General features: G+C 42.1%; 1 protein-coding gene across 1 annotated transcript in view; it reads left to right on the top strand.

The window, feature by feature from the left end:
- The window catches only part of Col4a4 (collagen type IV alpha 4 chain), a 133,021-nt gene that overhangs the window by 84,065 nt on the left and 28,879 nt on the right, over positions 1-20,077 (top strand). Inside the window, exons 24-35 of the mRNA XM_052192370.1 lie at positions 93-199; positions 742-925; positions 4,360-4,428; positions 6,338-6,445; positions 7,263-7,481; positions 8,191-8,352; positions 10,037-10,207; positions 10,775-10,918; positions 12,439-12,543; positions 13,425-13,606; positions 14,456-14,519; positions 18,888-18,962. Of these exons, the coding sequence (XP_052048330.1) occupies positions 93-199; positions 742-925; positions 4,360-4,428; positions 6,338-6,445; positions 7,263-7,481; positions 8,191-8,352; positions 10,037-10,207; positions 10,775-10,918; positions 12,439-12,543; positions 13,425-13,606; positions 14,456-14,519; positions 18,888-18,962 (1,590 nt within the window). The remainder of the gene's footprint in view (positions 1-92; positions 200-741; positions 926-4,359; positions 4,429-6,337; positions 6,446-7,262; positions 7,482-8,190; positions 8,353-10,036; positions 10,208-10,774; positions 10,919-12,438; positions 12,544-13,424; positions 13,607-14,455; positions 14,520-18,887; positions 18,963-20,077) is intronic.

Consider the following 20,077-nt stretch of genomic DNA (forward strand, 5'->3'; position numbering starts at 1 on the left):
AAAAGCCATTATTCTTACCCCAGCTCCTTTCCTCTCGTCTATGTCACTCCCCAGGTCTAAGAGCTTACAAGGCTTTTGCCTCCTTTTCCCAGGGCAAAAAGGAGAAAGAGGACTGGACGGGCCACCAGGATTTCCAGGGCCACATGGACAAGATGGTCGGGATGGACGTGCTGGAGAAAGAGGGGATCCTGGGCCGAGAGTATGTAAAGTTCTGCTGTAGAATTTAACTCTCTGATAGGTTCATACAAGCGAGGCAGGCAACTATAGGTCAGACTTGCACACAGTAGGGATAAAGATTCGTTGTCTTTGTATTTTTACCCACAGAGAGAGAGGGTGGTGGAGCCTCTGGCTAGGTACATTCTTGTAAGGATATAAGAAGCTGATTTCATACCAAAAACTCATTTGAGTCTTTCATTTATGTGTGGATCTAAACAATTGAGTTACTTATTTTATATTTTATATCTGATGTTAGTGTTTCTACACACAAATTTCTATTCTGTACCTAAGGTATAATATAATTCACTTTCTGTGTTTGAGGCATAGCATAATACATCTATATCATATGTATGTATGTAAGTATTCAAGGTATGTATATAAGATATTAGGGAAAATTTAAATTAACTTCTCAAAGTCACACTTGCTGCAGCTGTCATTTAAAATCTGGGATTTTAAACATGTAAACCGCCTTGAATTCATGGGCTTTGAAAGATTGATAATAATCCTGTGACCTAACATTCCCAGGGGGACCATAAGGATGCAGCCCCCGGCGAGAGAGGGCTTCCAGGACTACCAGGCCCTCCAGGGAAAACAGGACCTGCGGGGCCTCCAGGCCTGGGATTTCCAGGCCCACCAGGACAGAGAGGTCTACCAGGAGAGCCTGGGCGCCCAGGCATGAGAGGCTTTGATGGCATGAAGGGGCAAAAAGGTACTTTGGGATATTGCATGGGAGGCTAGTAAGTGAAATCGCAAACACTGTAGTGCATTTCTGCTGAGCGCAGGTATCACTCTGGCGGGTGGGCTTAAATGAATTTGGTCCAGACGGTGTGGGAGCTTGCAGGCTTCCATCAACTGAAAACATTTTTCACAATCATTATCCAGAACCAGTCCACAGGACACTATTGTCTTTGCTGCTTTGTTTTCTTGTCATGCCCAAAATACTTTTTATTCATTTCTGGCCACCAACTCATGAAGTCCAACTTATTTAAAGCATTCCTATGCATTCAAAGTACAATTTTTTCTTTACAACTTTTGGCATAATGTGAATATATTTTAATAATAGATACACTAGCATTTCATTTAACAAAATAGTGTTTGTGAAAACACACTTGTAAGCATTTGAGGAGAGAAAAATGATGGAATTTTAAGCATATTTGATAGGCATATGAACTTCAAAAATTACTTTCAGGGTTATGGCTGATAGAACAAGGTTGATTTAAGGTTTTCTTTTCTTTTGTAACATGTATTATACCTTGGGCTACGGAGTTAATTTGGAAGTTTGGGGATAAAATATTGACTTTGGCTCTTGTTTTGACAACACATAAAGACCAGTGCCTTTATCTTTGATTAGAAGTAACTTTGGAAAATCAGGGACTAGACAAGGCTGCCCCCTCTCTCCTTATCATTTCAATATTGTACTTGAGGTACTAGCTAGGGCAATTAGACAACATAAGGAGGTCAAAGGGATACAAATTGGAAAGGAAGAAGTCAAACTATCACTATTTGCAGATGATAGTCTACTTAAGTGACCCAAAAAACTCCACCAGAGAACTCCTACAGCTGATAAACAACTTCAGCAAAGTGGCAGGTTATAAAATCAACTCAAGTAAATCAGTAGCCTTCCTATACTCAAAGGATAAGCAGGCTGAGAAAGAAATTAGGGAAATGACACCCTTCACAATAGCCACAAACAATATAAAGTACCTTGGTGTGACTCTGACCAAACAAGTGAAAGATCTGTATGACAAGAACTTTAAGTCTCTGAAGAAGGAAATGGAAGAAGACCTCAGAAAATGGAAAAATCTGCCATGCTCGTGGATTGGCAGGATTAATATAGTTAAAATGGCCATCTTGCCAAAAACAATATACAGATTCAATCCAATACCCATCAAAATCCCAACTTAGTTCTTCATAGAGTTAGAAAGAGCAATTCTCAAATCCATCTGGAATAACAAAAAACCCAGAATAGCTAAAACTATTCTCAACAACAAAAGAAATTCTGGGGGAATCAGTATCCCTGACTTCAAGCAATACTACAGAGCAATAGTGTTAAAAACTGCATGGTATTGGTATAGTGACAGGCAGGCGGATCAATGGAATAGGATTGAAGATCCAGAAATGAACCCACACACCTATGGCCACTTGATCTTTGACAAAGGGGCTGAAAACATCCAGTGGAAAAAAGATAGTCTTTTCAACAAATGGTGCTGGTTCAACTGGAGGTCAGCATGCAGAAGAATGAAATTGATCCATCCTTGTCTCCTTGTACTAAGCTCAACTCCAAGTGGATCAAGGACCTCCACATAAAGCCAGACACTCTGAAGCTAATATAGAAAAGAAACTGGGGAAGACCCTTGAGGACATTGGTACAGGTGGAAAGTTCCTGAACGGAACACCAATAGCTTATGCTCTAAGATCAAGAATTGACAAATGGGACCTCATAAAATTACAAAGTTTCTGTAAGGCAAAGGACACCGTCAAAGGACAAATCGACAACCAACAAATTGGGAAAAGATCTTCACCAACCCTACATCAGATAGAGGGCTAATATCCAATATATACAAAGAACTCAAGAAGTTAGACCCCAGAAAACCAAATAACCCTATTAAAAATGGGGTACAGAGCTAAACAAAGAATTTTCACCTGAAGAACTTCAGATGGCATAGAAGCATCTTAAAAAATGCTCAACATCATTAGTCATTAGGGAAATGCAAATCAAAACAACCCTGAGATTTCACCTTACACCAGTCAGAAACTCAGGAGACTGGAGGTGTTGGCGAGGATGTGGAGAAAGAGGAACACTCCTCCACTGCTGGTGGGGTTGCAAATTGGTACAACTACTCTGGAAATCAGTCTGGCGGTTCCTCAGAAAATTGGGCAGGTCACTTCCACAGGACCCTGCTATACCACTCCTGGGCATATACCCAGAGGATTCCCCAGCATGTAATAAGAATACATGCTCCACTATGTTCATAGCAGCCTTATTTATAATAGCCAGAAGCTGGAAAGAACCCAGGTGTCCCTCAATGGAGGAATGGATACAAAAAATGTGGTATATATACACAATGGAGTACTATTCAGCCATTAGAAACAACGAATTCATGAAATTCTTGGACAAATTGATGGAGCTGGAGAACATAATACTAAGTGAAGTAACCCAGTCTCAAAAGGTCAATCATGGTACGCACTTGCTGATAAGTGGATATTAGCCTAGAAACTTGGAATACCCAAGATATAATGCACATATCAAATGGACATATCAAATAATGTCCAAGAAGAATGCAGGAGTGGCCCCTGGTTCTGGAAAGGCTCAGTGCAGCAGTTTAGGGCAATACCAGAACAGGGAAGTGGGAAGGTGTGGATGGGGGAAGCAGGTAGGGAAGAGGGCTTATGGGACTTTCGGGGAGTGGGGAGCCAGAAAAGGGGAAATCATTTGAAATGTAAATAAAAAATATATTGAATAAAAAAATTAAAATAAGAAGTAACTTTGGAACTCAGACAAGTATAATATCAATTTTCTTTGTCTCTCTCATTTTAGTTTGAAAGCATGTGAAGTATTAACTATGAGATGATGGAACCTTTGATTTTTGTAGGCTATTAGCCATCAGAGGGGCCAGGTTTTGAGTTACTTTACCAGCTAGACTGGTGACCATAGTACCTTCATTGCCGAGTCACTGAAAAAATAAGAGACAATGTAACCTATGAACTTGCCCCATAGAGACCTCGAAATGGCTGTTACTGATACTCAACCCAGCCTTTCGTTTGTGTAGCTCCCCGGTGTCCAAACCAAGAGGAAAACCAGCTGAATTCAGTACCAAGTGTCATGGCTTCCCAATAAACTATCAACATTTTCTCTTCGTTCCACCAGAATTGGTGGGTCTATATGCTATCATTTGTATTAATAATTCACATTTTCCCAGGTTATTAGAACCGATACTTTTAAGACTCTATGGCTTTTCTTATAACTGCTTGTAACTGTTTTGACAGCTGAGATTTGGGTTTAAGGACAGATCTGGAAACTTGTCTAATGATGCTTGGAGACTTCTCTTCTGCTGAACTCTGGCACATCATATGGAAGTTGTCACAGAGAGGCGTGCATTCAGTGCTCAGTTACCTGAATGTTGTTTTTCTGTTTCTCCCCAGGTGACTCCATCCTGTGTAATGTAACCTACCCGGGAAAACCAGGTCCGCCAGGTTTTGATGGACCTCCAGGTATCACCGTGCAAAGTTCTTCCCCTACACACTTCCCAGAGGGGGTGGGGGGGAAGACAGATAAGTGCACAACAAATCCTTGAGGGACAGGAGACTGGGGGAAGCCTTATTGTCATTAGCTCCCAGGCCTTCCTCTTTTGGCTTAATACCTGAATCTGAGAGAAAGAAAGGGTGGGGAGTGTGTGGAAAGGATCTGGGAGGAGCTGCAGGAAGTGTAACTGTGATCAAAATATATTGTATACTTTTTCAATTTACAAAAATAATAAATAGATAATAAATAAATAAACAAATAAATAAATAAATAAATAAATAAATAAATGGAATAAGAGAGAGAGGTCACTTGACATTGCTCTCTAGCCTCTGTACTCATGGTTGCAAACACAATCAATGCACACATGACAAACTATGTACAGGTTGAGTCATGTGACACTGGGCTGCTGTCTTCTGGAACCATTTGTATCTACCCTGGGGTTTCCGAGTAGTGTCGAGTCTCAGTGAGCTGCAAACACACACTTGTTTCCTCTCTTGTGACCCTGAAGAGCAGTGGGGGCTCAGCTGATCCATGACAGTGTGTGCTGGTGTGACGTTCAGATCAGCAACGCAGAACCTACTGCAGAACCAGGGTGTGTCCTTTTCATGGGATTTCAGGAATGTAAGAGGCAGGGCCGCTCTCTCAGGATCACCTCAGCCCTTAGATTGCAATGTGCTGCTCATATCTCACTGGCCAAGCAGTTTCTATTTTATAGCTATATTCATATATATATATATATATATATATATATATATATATATATATATATTTGTATGTGTGTATATACATATATGTGTGTACATATACACATGTCAATTTTATATATATAATGTCACAAGTAGATAGATAGATAGATAGATAGATAGATAGATAGATAGATAGATAAAATTACATATTCCTAAGAAATAAAATCCCATTGGATAAACCCAGTCATGTGGCCCAGATCCTGGCCAGGGTGGAATATCACACTCACCTGCGTGTGGAGTGTGTGGAGACATCATTCTCCACCTGCAGAGGGATGGACTATACTGATTTGTTCACTGAATATCCATGTCTGCTTTACTGTTACCTTCCTGGGGATGGATGAGAAAGGCTGATTGTTCGCCAGCAGTGTTAGCTCACAGGAAGGAAACTCTCATGTTGCGTAAGTGGTTGCACCTCCACCTAACCTCACAGTTCAGAAGTTGTGCATGAGCTCAGCTAATTTAGGAAGACATCAAAGATTTAAGGTAAAGTGTTGATCCTTTTAGCAGGTTGTCTGCCTGTGCTCTGTATAATGTAGGGCTCCTTTTGTGCTTTCTCAGCAGGGTGTGCCCTGCCCACCACCTTGGTCTCCCAAAGAATAGACTAAACCTCTGGGGTTGTGTTTCAGACATGCCATAGAAGGCACTAAACTTTAATGAATGATGGTGTATGTGTGAAAAGCTGCCAGAAGGAATTCTTCATAGTACAGATTACAAGAAACATCAGTCTGACACATTTACCTGGAACAAGGAGTACAGAATGCTTCTGTAAACCAGACTGCAGAACATTTGGAGGGCAGGGAGGAGAGGGTTTATTCATCTCTCACTTCCAGATTATAGTTCATCGCTGGAGGAAGTCAGGACCAGAACTCAAGCATGACTAGAACCTGGAGGCAGCAGCAAAGCCACGCAGGGATGCTGCTTACTGTCTTGCTTCTCGTGGCTTGCTCAGCCTGCTTTCTTACAGAACCCTGCCCTGCTGTCCTGGAAACATTGTTACTTCCATAAAATAGACATACTCCAAAGGACAATTAACACAGACATTTCAAAATGCCCTTTTCTGTTGTTCCTACTGGTTTGTTTCTGCATGATTGAATCTTACTGTTTATTTGTTTGTTTATTTGTTTTTACTTAGGTCTGAAGGGGTTTCCAGGACCCCCGGGGGCTCCTGGTATGAGATGTCCAGATGGGCAGAAGGGCCAGCGGGGCAAACCGGGAATGTCTGGAATTCCAGGTCCCCCTGGTAGGTGAAGGCTTTCTCTGCCTGGGGAGCATCTGCATCAGGAACTTTTGCATATTCTTACAGATGGATACCTTGAAGAAAATGGACAGAGGATCTGGAGATAATGGAAGAATGGTTGGGGGGGGAGGTTGGGGGACACAGACCCTCAGCTATGTTGTGACAACTTGTAGATGAAGAGAACCCTATGCAGCTGAGGCTCCTTCTGGGAGGAAGCCTTTGCTGTTGGCTGTCACAAGTTCATTGTGTGGTTGAAAGCACTCAGTCCAGAGCAGTGTCTGTCAGATAAAGATGGTGGTCAGGGGGCTGGTCATAGTGGAACTCAGCTGTAATCCCAGAATACTAGGTGTGAAGGCAGGAGAATCGCTCTGAGTTTTAGGCCGTCCTGGGATATGTACTACGGTCTATGGCAGCTTGAATTACACAGTGAGATGCTGTCTCAAGAAATACAAATAAATGTAAAAATAATTTTTTTAAGGGTGGATGGCAGCATGGCTCAGTGAGAAAAATTTGCTTGCCACCAAGCCTGATGACCTGAGTTCCATAACTAAAAGACCCCCAAGTTGACCTCTGACCTCCAGGTGTGCACCTGCCTGCCTCCACAAATAAATAAAATTATACAGGTAAAACAGCAACAATAAAAAGCAATCGAAGCCCCTAACAGTGTAGCAAAGGCAGTATTAACTATGGAGTCTCTGAAGTAATTGAAAATGTTACTTATTAAGCACCTCTTAAGAGTGCCTATAGTTTTCAAAGTATTGACTTTATATTGCCGGACCTATATTTGTACATAGAGCAGTTTGTTATTGTTGTTAAATAGGTTTTCGTGGTGACATGGGAGATCCAGGCATCAAAGGAGAAGAGGGGACCTCCCCTATTGGACCCCCAGGCCCACCTGGATCTCCTGGAATGGACGGCCAGAGGGGAATCCCAGGAGACCCTGCATTTGGTGACCCAGGACCCCCTGGAGAGAGGGGTCTTCCAGGAGCACCAGGCATGAAAGGACAGAAAGGTTACCCAGGATGCCCAGGGGCTGGAGGTATGAGGTCTTTGCTCTCTCCTTGTTCTAGGACTCCTGATCAGCACTGAGAGCATACACATTTCATGCTCGCAAACGCACTGATGGCATCAGATGAACCTGCATCTGTTGTGTTGCCTGTGCATTTTACTGCTTGTTTGTGAACGCAGGGCCACAGTGGCTCAGTCCATTCCATTCTATCCAGGCTAAAGCCACCAACAGCAAGGGCTGGCCAATCTGTCACTGACATTGCCAGGCTGTGGCAGTTAGTACAGTCTCTGTGAGGTCTAGCCACTCAGGGGCTTAGCAGTGAGGCTTGGGGCTTAGCAGGCTCCATGACAGTCCGATAGAAATCTGGAAGGATAACTGGTAAGCCCTCCCACCAAATGCACATTCATGTAGCACACACTAGGAGCATCTTATTTTACTGTGTGTAATTCTGTTGCAGAGGCAGAGGATGGGAGAACTAGGAAAGCCTGTGGTCTCTTGTTTACCTAGGTTACTTGTCATTGGGAATAATTATCAAGCAGCCCACATAGCAAGGTGTGGCTTTCACACTCACTTGGATCTGTATCTTAGATATGAAAATCCATTCTGACGGTTGTTAGTTCATGGAGCCCAGAGTAGGAATCAAATGGTTTATTTCTAGAATTGACATGTCTGAGGGAAGCAATAGGTCACCTCTACAGTGTTACCTCATGAATGTGCCAAATGCATCTTATCATTTCAGGGCCGCCTGGCACCCCTGGATCTCCAGGTCTCAAAGGTCCCAAAGGCAGAGAGGGGAGTCCTGGGCTTCCAGGGATCCCAGGATCCCCTGGCCATTCCTGTGAAAGAGGTGTTCCAGGGATCCCAGGGCAACAAGGACTTCCTGGAATGCCAGGTGATCCAGGTAAGCGCCAGCAGGTGTCAAAGCATGATGTGCCTTGGTGTTCTCCACTAATCAGGAAGTTTGCCTCCGGTCCATGTATGGATGGATGTCCGCAGCAGCATGAGCACCAAGTCTGAGTCAAAGAACCTCATTATTCATGAGCTTCACGTTAGTTTGGTCCATGTCATTTTTCCAAATTCGGTTTGTGCTACATTGTCTGGTGCTGCCTAGAGGCTGCACATGTGATGGGTTGCATTATGTGCGAGCTTAGGAGCCATACTGCAGAGCGGCCTTCAAGTAGGCCCGCTTCACATCCCAAGGAAAGTACAGTAGCATTTATCAGTCAAAGTCAAGCACTGCGAATATGGCCTTGGGAGATGCCCAGGGGGAATTCAGAACCTTGTTTTCTTGGCACAGTCAAGGAGACAAGAATGGGTGAGAAGGAATGGGCACAGATTTTCCCATGCATCTGCTCTGGGGCTCCCTCAGTCCACCACAACAAACACAACAAAATGCCTTTGACTGAGTAATTTATAAGCAATATAAGTTGATTTTTAGAAGGCTAGAGTCCAAAATCAAGACACCAAGAGTTTTGATACCCAATGAGGACCTCCTCCACATAGACAACAAGTTCTAGGGCCCTGGCACAGGCCACCCCAGACCTCTCTAACATGTTCACACTTACTTACCTTCAAAACTTCCCTCCTGGTAATCCTCTCACATGGGTGGTTAAGAGTCAGCAGAATGGTTTCGGGAGGTACATTTCCCACAGCAGGAGCTATTTCTAGTGTGTTCCGCATTTCATCACTGGGGCCATTCACTCTGTGATGAGCTTGTTGCTGCTTTTATCCAAATGCAAGATGCCCACATGAAAAGCCAAACAAGCTTGAGACAGAATTAGCTACTACAGCCTCATTGCAAGCATTAAGAATTCTGGCCAGTAGTGGTCTGGTTTTTAGAAATCTTTCATCATAGTTAACAGCTTAATTGAAAGTCACTGGGGAAAATGGTCAGGAGGCACCAGGAAACTTTTGTTTCTTCTTCCTCTTCTTCCTCCTCTTTATTTTCTTCCTCCTCTACGTCTTCCTGCCTCTTTCTTTCTTTCTTTCTTTCTTTCTTTCTTTCTTTCTTTCTTTCTTTCTTTCTTTCTTTCTTTCTTTCTTTCTTTCTTTCTTTCTTTCTTTCCTTCCTTCCTTCCTTCCTTCCTTCCTTCCTTCCTTCCTTCCTTCCTTCCTTCCTTCCTTCTTTCTTTCTTTCTTTCTTTCTTTCTTTCTTTCTTTCTTTCTTTCTTTCTTCTCCTCTTCTCTCCTCTTCTCCCCTCCTCTTCCTCCTCCTCCTCTCCTTCCTCCCACCTTCTTCTTCCTCCCCTTCTTCCTCCTCTTCTCTTTCAAAAGCACAAATAAGTACAATTGTTGGTTTTCATCTCTGTCTTTATACTAAAAAAAATAGCAAACTGTATAATCTTTACTCATTCTTTAAAAGGGTAAATATTCAGATGACCTGCCTTCCTTTTTATAGCATTCAGAGAAATATATCATTAGCCAAATGAAAAGTTGCTCCTGACACTTTAGCTAATAAATATTATTTTGTTTTTGTTTAAAATGTCACAGGTACATAGTTTAAGCTCTCTGGAATGTGTGCTTTTCCTGTGACTGTCTGAAGAAAAATTTAAGTTTTCCTGCTTAATAGTTGTGCTATGTCTCAGGGGCCCCAGGTTGGAAAGGACAACCAGGAGACATGGGGCCGTCTGGACCAGTTGGGATGAAGGGCCTCCCTGGCCTCCCAGGCCTACCAGGAGCCGATGGTTTCAGAGGGCCTCCTGGGATTCCAGGCCCCACTGGGGAAGATGGCCTCCCTGGTCTTCCAGGCCCAAAGGGTGAGTATTGTTCTCCCTGTCATTCTCCCAGCTTTACCAACTCAAAATCAACTAGCAGACCAAACTGGTTAAGCAAGACTTATATCGATAGAACATACTATTTAGCCTGATTGTGCCTTCTCTTTTGGATGTACCCTTTGTTCTCTGTGTCATCCTTTCTAGTGGCAGAATGTTGTGGTGTCAGTTAGTTGGCAAAAGGCCTTGGGTTCACAGGACTCCGACACCTCAGCTCACAGGACCAGATAGCACCGAGGACATCCTTAGGTCAGGGCTAACATATCTCACTTTGGATGGACTTCTGCCCTCATCCCTTCTCTTGGTGCTGTGGAATTATGATGGGTGCAGGATCCCCAAAACATCAGCACTTATATGTTAGGTCTGTAGGATGGGAAATAGGAGTGGGTGGGGGAACACAGCTATTTAAGAGCATAGTCAGGTTCCAAACAGTGACTCACTTTCAGCATAAAGTCTTAGGCAGGGATTTGTATCGGGGAATGACCAGGAACATGGAAGAAGCAAGCTAGCCTTAAAGTGCTTCCCTAAAACTTCATGTTCTCATTGTATCAGGACTCCCAGGGCTGCTTGGCTTCCCTGGTTTTCCAGGAGAGAGAGGAAAGTCAGGCCCAGATGGAGAACATGGAAGAAAGGGAGAGGTTGGAGAAAAAGGCTGGCCTGGCCTGCGGGGAGACCCAGGAGAGCGAGGCACCAAAGGCAAGTGGTTTTAACAACACAGAGGGGCTGTGGGAGCTTGTTCCCCGCATCTAATCAAATGCTATTCATATGTCTCTGGATCTCTTTGGTTCTCTGACATCCTAGGAATTCGGTTTTCTTGCCTTTTGATCTTATTACATGTAACTAAGGTTGAGATGTGAACGAGTGCTCCTCGATGCATTGATTTACAGACACAGCTTCAGAGCCCTTGCTCAGCTGGTTGTAACTACTGTAATGAATGTTGCAGGCTTTGGGGGCCCCGCATGGCCTCTGTACCAATAACATACGTTGGCCTTGTCACCTGAAAACCACCCGAGACAACATACAGACAAGATAAAATTAAAAGTTGGGAGAGAATTTTAGGTGTGGACAGTGAAGTGTGATTTTTCATATAATTTCCCCAAGTTCTTAAATTTCATAAGATACTGTTTGGGGTTTTATGTTTTGAATCCTGTCCCCCTTAACAATTTACAGCATAAATGTTTCCTCTGGTCTCTCAGCTGGTGCTACAAGAGAGAAAGAAGAATTTCTAGCAATGAAAAGACAGTCTTTAGAAGGAGTATTTTTAACTCTTAAAGTGCTCTATGAACGTGATCTCCAATTTCATTCAAATGACCTCTTCTTCTCTGCTGATTCTGTATTTGCTTTTGTGTGGTGCTTGTTTTGTTACCTTATAAAGTATTTACACAGAACTAAGGAATTGAAAATTATAAGTACCAAAAATCTCTTTGCTACATAAGATAGTTGATGCTTGCAGATAATTCAATATAATAAACTATTAAATAGTTATTCCAATAAGAATATTAAAACTTGGGTCAGTGCTGGCACTGTAGTTATAAACTAGCTCTCCCAAAATGCTCCCTGAGGAAAATCCTATCACTGACAGCATTTGCTGATTACAGTCGTGTAAAGATGCCCACAGCATCATAAACATGCTAATGACCGCTGACATCACACGACTAACACTAGAGCAGTTGGTTCCCAGAATTCTCTGTTAACAATCAGCTGCCATCATGTTGGTGTGCTGAGCCTGTCTCGGTTGCTTGGATAGTGTTTACAAATAGGCTGGAATATGGGATTCAGCTCTTAGGTTTTGGGAGTCCATATGTGGAGAGTCAGGTTGAAGTATCTGTTTGTCTTAATGTAAAGAGCAGAATAAATGCTGGTGAGAGAGAAAGACATGACTCACTGGACAAGTGCAATGGCTGATTCAGATTTTATGGGATAAGCCAACAGTCTTGTGGTCTTGTGGTCCGAATGTCTTAACTCACGGAGGACCTTGAGACATTTGGGTTGGATACAGAAATTTTACTGAGTATGCAACTGCTCTTTGTCCCACGTATGGATAAGGGGTGACAGGAAAAGATTTTTAATCCTTGATACTAATAACGAGGGATCCACCAATACAGCTTAATGGAGGTGGATGCAGTTTATGAATGAGGTGAAATTTGAAAGATGAGTCATGTATGTAGTGTGTCTGTGTTTGTGTTTCTCTCATATCATATAAGTAATATTTACAGGGGACAGAGGACCTCCTGGTGATGCAGGAAAAGCAGTCATTTCAAAAAAGGGGGAACCTGGGGATCCTGGGCCTCCAGGAGATGGTGGATTCTCCGGAGAAAGAGGTAAATGCTTGACATTTTTAAACCTTATCACATCAGTTGGCTTTTTATAGACCATTCAGGCAAGGCAATATATATTAGGCAACTTTCCTTCCAACAAGAAACTAGAAAATATAATTTCTTAAATATAATCATACCCTGCTAGGCATTTTTAGTAATTATTTGGCTTTCCCATGCTAAATGTAGCTGGAGTTCATATGTATTTATAGAATTATATATCCCAAATCCAAACTAGAACCAATACAAGGTATACATAAATAACTGTTTATTTACCAATACAAGGTATACATAAATGCCCTCTGTTTAGGGAAGCTGGTGTGACTATCTGAGGTTGCCTGTGCCATTTTGCCCAGCCCCTCTCAAACATCATTATGTTCGAGACCTTGTCTAAATGAAGATCCTTGATCTACAGATTTAGGACTATCAGGGGCCCCACTTTTCTAACCAGCATTCTGATGCCATGCTGTTGATCCTCAGAAACATAGCAGAACAAGGATTTTGACAACTGACTCTGCATTCTTTCTCAAGTTCAGGGTTAATCTTCATGGGTTATACATCCTGGACTTCTCTTTTGCTAGCCAGTAGGAGAAAATGTTTTAACTTCTCTGGGTTGAAGTTTTCCTCATTTGTAAGGTCTGCATGCTGGAGCAAATGACCTCGCCTGCCCTCTCTTTGCACTGGTGGTTTCGAGTCTATTCCTGGGCAGCTTCTTTCCCAGTGAGGCTGCCAAAGACAGGAACCGCAAAGATGTGACGTTGAATAGAAGCCAGCATCCCAATTTCATTGTCTTCATCTCTTACAAGTAGAATCAAGTCATTCAAAACAATCTTCACTTAGCCTTAAGATTTCGGCCAAGGGGCTTGTAACACTGCTGACCTCCACAGGTGATAAAGGAAGCCCAGGGATGCGAGGGGGAAGAGGCGATCCTGGAAGAGATGGACCACCTGGACTCCACAAAGGGCAGCCTGGGTTAAATGGACCTCCTGGGCCTCCGGGTCCCCCTGGTCCTCCAGGATCACCTGGACTGAGAGGAGTCATTGGCTTTCCTGGATTTCCAGGTGACCAGGTGAGGAGCTGCTCCTGTAAGGGAGAAGAAATTTAAACTTTCTGCTCTCAGGATCCCACAAAACGTCAGAACTAGCCAGTATGTGCCCTTGTTATTTACTGGCTATTTGAAAGTAAGGTGGCATGAGGAAGAATAGAACCTTCTGGAAGGTTATGATATAACTGAGGTCTCTGACCAGAGTTTAGAACTGGCTGTCCTGCTTCAGAGGAGCAAGTCATGTGACTCACACATTCCAGCCTGCACAGGCTTAAATAACTCATGAGCCTTCCTTATGATTGATGTTTTATTGGTACAAAAAAAAAATCTCCATCCTGAACTCTGCCCAGATTCTGGTTTCTCAGCCTTCCCATCTGTTTGGAGATGTCATATTTTTTCCTTGAAAATACACTTGGCCTTTATAATCATGAGTTATGCTCCCCTTGAGAAACCAGAAAATATAATATAGTTACATGTATCAAACTTCTGGAAAATGTGTAACACAGTTGGCTTTCCATCTTTTGGAATAAAATGGATCTTTAGAATTTACATACGATACCACACAGCTTTCAGTATTTAATTTTATATCAACTGGTTTGCTCAAAGTATAAATTCAAGTTGTATAACACAGTTACTCTTTGGTAATTGTGCATAAAGAAGTCTATACTTCTTGCTGGTAAGGATAGCTCTAACTCTGGAGGAGTTTTACCCACTCATAAAACATACAGTTAGTATTACACTTACAAGGCACTAACACTTTCCTTCACCGTTGCCAATTACAAACTCTAAGTTGGCTGCAGAAAACTGTAATGTGTTTATTCCACAGCATGGAAAACCCAACAAGGGTCTTATTTTTGTTTCATTAATTGTCAGGGTGATCCAGGCTCTCCAGGACCCCCTGGATTCTCAGGAGATGATGGAGCACGAGGACCCAAAGGTACAACTTGGAAAATGTTCCCAGCTAGCAAATTCAGAGTTCTGGAAATTCTAACATTGTGAGTGAACACCTTCTCAATGATAAATTGCTTCACAAATCAGAAGTCAGAAGCGACTGTTAGACTCTTCCAGACACCGAGACGTGGAAGCTGCAGAGGGTTCTCGTTTTCCACACAGGTCCAAGGATACCAGATGGGATCTGGCATACCTACAGGCATCATGGCTTCCTCTCTATGGAAGTTATGGAAGCTGTCTATGTAGTGACCACAGCTTCTCAAATTTCAGCTGGTACAAATAACCAGATCTACATATCTAGAGAGTGTTCCCATGTTCCGTAAGAACCAGTCACTCATCTAAGGATTTCCTGTGTCCAGCTATTGGGATTCTACTTACAAGAGTCCCTGAACATAAATCTCCACTAGATGTTAATTGTTTCCTTAAGAATTTTCCAGCCATTCTTTGAGAAAATCAACAAGATAGATAAACCCTTAGCCAGACTGACCAAAGGGCACAGAGAAAGTATCCAAATTAACAAACTTAGAAATGAAAAGGGAGATATAACAACGGAAACTGAGGAAATCCAAAGAATTATCAGATCCTACTACAAGAGCCTGTACTCAACACAACTGGAGAATCTGGAGGAAATGGACAATTTCCTTGACAGATACCAAATACCAAAATTAAATCAGGACCAACTAGACCATCTAAACAGTCCCATAATGCCTAAAGAAATAGAAGGAGTCATAGAAAGTCTTCCAACCAAAAAAAGCACAGGACCAGATGGCTTCACTGCAGAGTTCTACCAGACCTTCAAAGAAGAGTTAACACCAATACTCTTCAAACTATTCCACAAAATAGAAACAGAAGGAACACTACCCAATTCCTTCTACGAAGCCACAATTACGCTGATACCAAAGCCACAAAAAGATCCAACAAAGAAAGAGAACTTCAGACCAATTTCCCTAATGAACATCGATGCAAAAATACTCAATAAAATTCTTGCCAACCGAATCCAAGAACACATCAAAACGATCATCCACCATGATCAAGTAGGCTTTATCCCGGGAATGCAGGGTTGGTTCAGTATACGGAAATCCATCAATACAATCCACTACATAAACAAACTCAAAGAACAAAACCACATGGTCATTTCATTGGATGCTGAAAAAGCATTTGACAAAATTCAGCATCCCTTCATGCTTAAAGTCTTGGAGAGAACAGGAATTCGAGGCCCATACCTAAACATAGTAAAAGCAATATACAGCAAACCGGTAGCCAGCATCAAACTAAATGGAGAGAAACTTGAAGCAAACTTGAAGCAATCCCACTGAAATCAGGGACCAGACAAGGCTGCCCCCTTTCTCCTTATCTTTTCAATATTGTACTTGAGGTACTAGCTCGGGCAATTGGACAACATAAGGAGGTCAAAGGGATACAAATTGGAAAGGAAGAAGTCAAACTATCATTATTTGGAGACGACATGATCGTCTACCTAAGTGACCCAAAGAACTCCACTAGAGAGCTCCTACAGCTGATAAACAACTTCAGCAAAGTGGCAGGTTATAAAATCAACTCCAGCAAATCAGTGGCCTTCCTATACTCAAAGGATAAGCAGGCTGAGAAAGAAATTAGGGAAATGACCCCCTTCACAATAGCCACAAACAGTATAAAGTATCTTGGGGTGACTCTTACCAAACATGTGAAAGATCTGTATGACAAGAACTTCAAGACTCTGAAGAAGGAAATGGAAGAAGACCTCAAAAAATGGGAAAACCTCCCATGCTCATGGATCGGTAGAATCAATATAGTTAAAATGGCCATTTTGCCTGAAGCACTATACAGATTCAATGCAATACCCATCAAAATCCCAACTCAATTCTTCACAGAGTTAGAAAGAGCAATTATCAAATTCATCTGGAACAACAAAAAACCCAGGATAGCTAAAACTATTCTCAGCAACAAAAGAAAATCTGGGGGAATCAGTATCCCTGACCTCAAGCAATACTACAGAGCAATAGTGTTAAAAACTGCATGGTATTGGTACAGTGACAGGCAGGAGGATCAATGGAACAGGATTGAAGATCCAGAAATGAACCCACACACCTATGGCCACTTGATCCTCGACAAAGAGGCTGAAAACATCCAATGGAAAAAAGATAGCCTTTTCAACAAATGGTGCTGGTTCAACTGGAGGTCAGCATGCAGAAGAATGCGAATTGATCCATCCTTGTCTCCTTGTACTAAGCTCAAATCCAAATGGATCAAGGACCTCCACATAAAGCCAGACACTCTGAAGCTAATAGAAAAGAAACTGGGGAAGACCCTTGAGGACATCGGTACAGGGAGAAAGTTTCTGAACAGAACACCAATAGCGTATGCTCTAAGAGCAAGAATTGACAAATGGGACCTCATAAGGTTACAGAGTTTCTGCAAGGCAAAGGACACCATCAAGAGGACAGATCGGCAACCAACAAATTGGGAAAAGATCTTCACCAATCCTACATCAGATAGAGGGCTAGTATCCAATATATATAAAGAACTCAAGAAGTTAGACTCCAGAAAACCGAACAACCCTATTAAAACATGGGGTACAGAGTTAAACAAAGAATTCTCACCTGAAGAACTTCGGATGGCAGAGAAGCATCTTAAAAAATGCTCAACTTCATTAGTCATTAGGGAAATGCAAATCAAAACAACCCTAAGATTTCATCTTACACCAGTCAGAATGGCTAAGATTAAAAATTCAGGAGACAGCAGGTGTTGGAGAGGATGTGGAGAAAGAGGAACACTCCTCCACTGCTGGTGGGGTTGCAAATTGGTACAACCACTCTGGAAATCAGTCTGGCGGTTCCTCCGAAAACTGGGCACCTCACTTCCAGAAGATCCTGCTATACCACTCCTGGGCATATATCCAGAGGATTCCCCACCATGTAATAAGGATACATGCTCTACTATGTTCATAGCAGCCCTATTTATAATTGCCAGATGCTGGAAAGAACCCAGGTATCCCTCAACAGAAGAATGGATGCAAAAAATGTGGTATATCTACACAATGGAGTACTATTCAGCCATTAGAAACAATGAATTCATGAAATTCTTAGGCAAATGGATGGAGCTAGAGAACATCATACTAAGTGAGGTAACCCAGACTCAAAAGGTGAATCATGGTATGCACTCACTAATAAGTGGTTATTAACCTAGAAAACTGGAATACCCAAAACATAATCCACACATCAAATGAGATACAAGAAGAAAGGAGGAGTGGCCCCTGGTTCTGGAAAGACTCAGTGAAACAGTATTCGGCAAAACCAGAACGGGGAAGTGGGAAGGGGTGGGAGGGAGGACAGGGGAAGAGAAGGGGGCTTACGGGACTTTCGGGGAGTGGGGGGGCTAGAAAAGGGGAAATCATTTGAAATGTAAATAAATTATATCGAATAAAAAAAAAGAGAAAAGAAAAAAGAATTTTCCAGCCAGATGTAACTTATAATTGAATTTTATTTTTATCCTTAATCAAAGATAAGAAGTTTTTTCCCCTAAAGGACCACATCATAAGGTTTTGTTTTTCTAACTTTGGTGGGGCATACAGTCTCAGCCATAACTACTCAGCTCTCAATAAAACTATTTGTAAAATAGCTTCAGGCTGGCCCAATAGGCCCAAGGCTATCTTGTATCCTTATTGTCTTGTAAAGACATCAAATTGTACTCAAGTTTTTTTATTAGATATTTTCTATATTTACATTTCAAATGTTATCCCCTTCCTTCATTTCCCCTCAGTTTTTTACTCTGTAAAACAATAAATAATTGTTTTAGACAGAAACATGCAAATAAACCAAAGTCATGATACGCTAAATGACTGCATACAATAGTTAAAAGTTTAACTGTCTTGGTAACCTCCACAGGTACCAGGTGTTCACATGGTACACAGACACATGTGCAAGCAACACCCTTACCCACATAGAACAAATCTTTTTTAAAAGTCATAAATCCCATCTTTCACCTGTATTTCCATTGTTCTTCTTTGTGAACAAAATTAATTTGTAAAAAGTCTCTTTGAAAACACGAAGCAAGATTATGAAGACAAATACCATGGAAGTTACTTGCATGAGGCCAAATGTTGTGGGTTTTTTTTAATATTTTTATTTTCTATATTCTTTGTTTACATTCCAAATGATTTCCTCTTTCCCGGATCCCCCCTCCCCATATGTCCCATAAACCTTCTTCTCTCCATCCCTTCTCCAATCACCTCCCTCCTTTTTCTCTGTCCTTATATTCCCTTCCAATGCTAGAGCAATCCTTTCCAGGGTCAGGACCCTCTCCATACTTCTTCATGTGTTCTTAACTAATGCCCTTGATATTATGTCACTCACAGGAAACCAAGGTGACCCAGCCAGTCAGTGCGGTCTACCCGGTCCAAAGGGTGAGCCAGGTAGCCCTGGATACCAAGGTATGGTTCCCAATTTTTCTTATTTTAAGAAAGAACACTTATTTTGAAACACAAAGTAATTACTTTTACGCTTATCACTGGGAATGGTTCTATCAATATTTTCTTTACCATTTGTCCATTAACAATGTACCAAAATGATTTTGAGTGATATTGTTGTAGCATCCTTTACCCAGAAGGATACCTGGACCAGGCACTGGGGATTCTCAGTGTATCCCTACACTGGTCCCTGGGACCAATGGCATTGGCACAGCACTATACAACCCTGTGCTTGTATAAATGACAAAGTGAATATTCAAGCAATTAAAATTCAGATTATCTTGCCATCTCTGTCATTTTAGATGGCCACAAGTTATTGCAGGACACCTTTTTCCCACAGATAGCAAACAGCATACTAGCAGATGTGGAGAGTTCAAATGTGCTCTTTTGCTTTGGGCCCTGAAGAAGAACACATCAATATTTAAAATATGCTTGCATTTTTTAAACACATCGATTCTTCTGCTAGGAACATATCTGAAATTAATAACCAGAAGTATAAACAGATGCATACACAGGGCTATATACCGAATGGACAGAGCAGACATCTACCTACAGAGAGTTGATTATGTCTACTTATGCACTATGACTAAAAAGCAACTTGTGGAGGAAAGGGTTTCATCTTATATAACAGTCCATCATAAAATCCAGCATTTATCCAAGTCCATAAAGTCCAGCAGTCTAGGCAGGAGCTCAGGCAGCCACCGAGAGGCAGGAACAGAAGCACAGGCCATGGAGGAGTGCTGCTTACTGGCTTGCTTCCCGTGGTTTGCCCAGCCTACTTTCTTGTGCAATCATAGACCGTCTGCCCAGGGCTGACACCGTGTACTGTGGTCTGAGCTCTCCCAAGTCAACCACTAATTAAGAAAATGCTCCATCAGACATGCCCACAGGCCAATCTGAGGGAGACTATTTATCAATTGAAATTCTCTCCTCCCAGACTACAAAAATCCTAACAAGGACATCCATGCATCACCTAGAAGTCCCAGTTGACAGGAGCCATGTTTTGTTTCCTCAAATAGAATGTCTAATCAGAACACCAAATGAAAGTCACTTGTAAACTGAAAACTCCGCACACAGCA

This window comes from Apodemus sylvaticus, chromosome 9 (genome assembly GCF_947179515.1).
Source record: "Apodemus sylvaticus chromosome 9, mApoSyl1.1, whole genome shotgun sequence".
Classification (NCBI taxonomy): Eukaryota; Metazoa; Chordata; class Mammalia; order Rodentia; family Muridae; genus Apodemus; species Apodemus sylvaticus.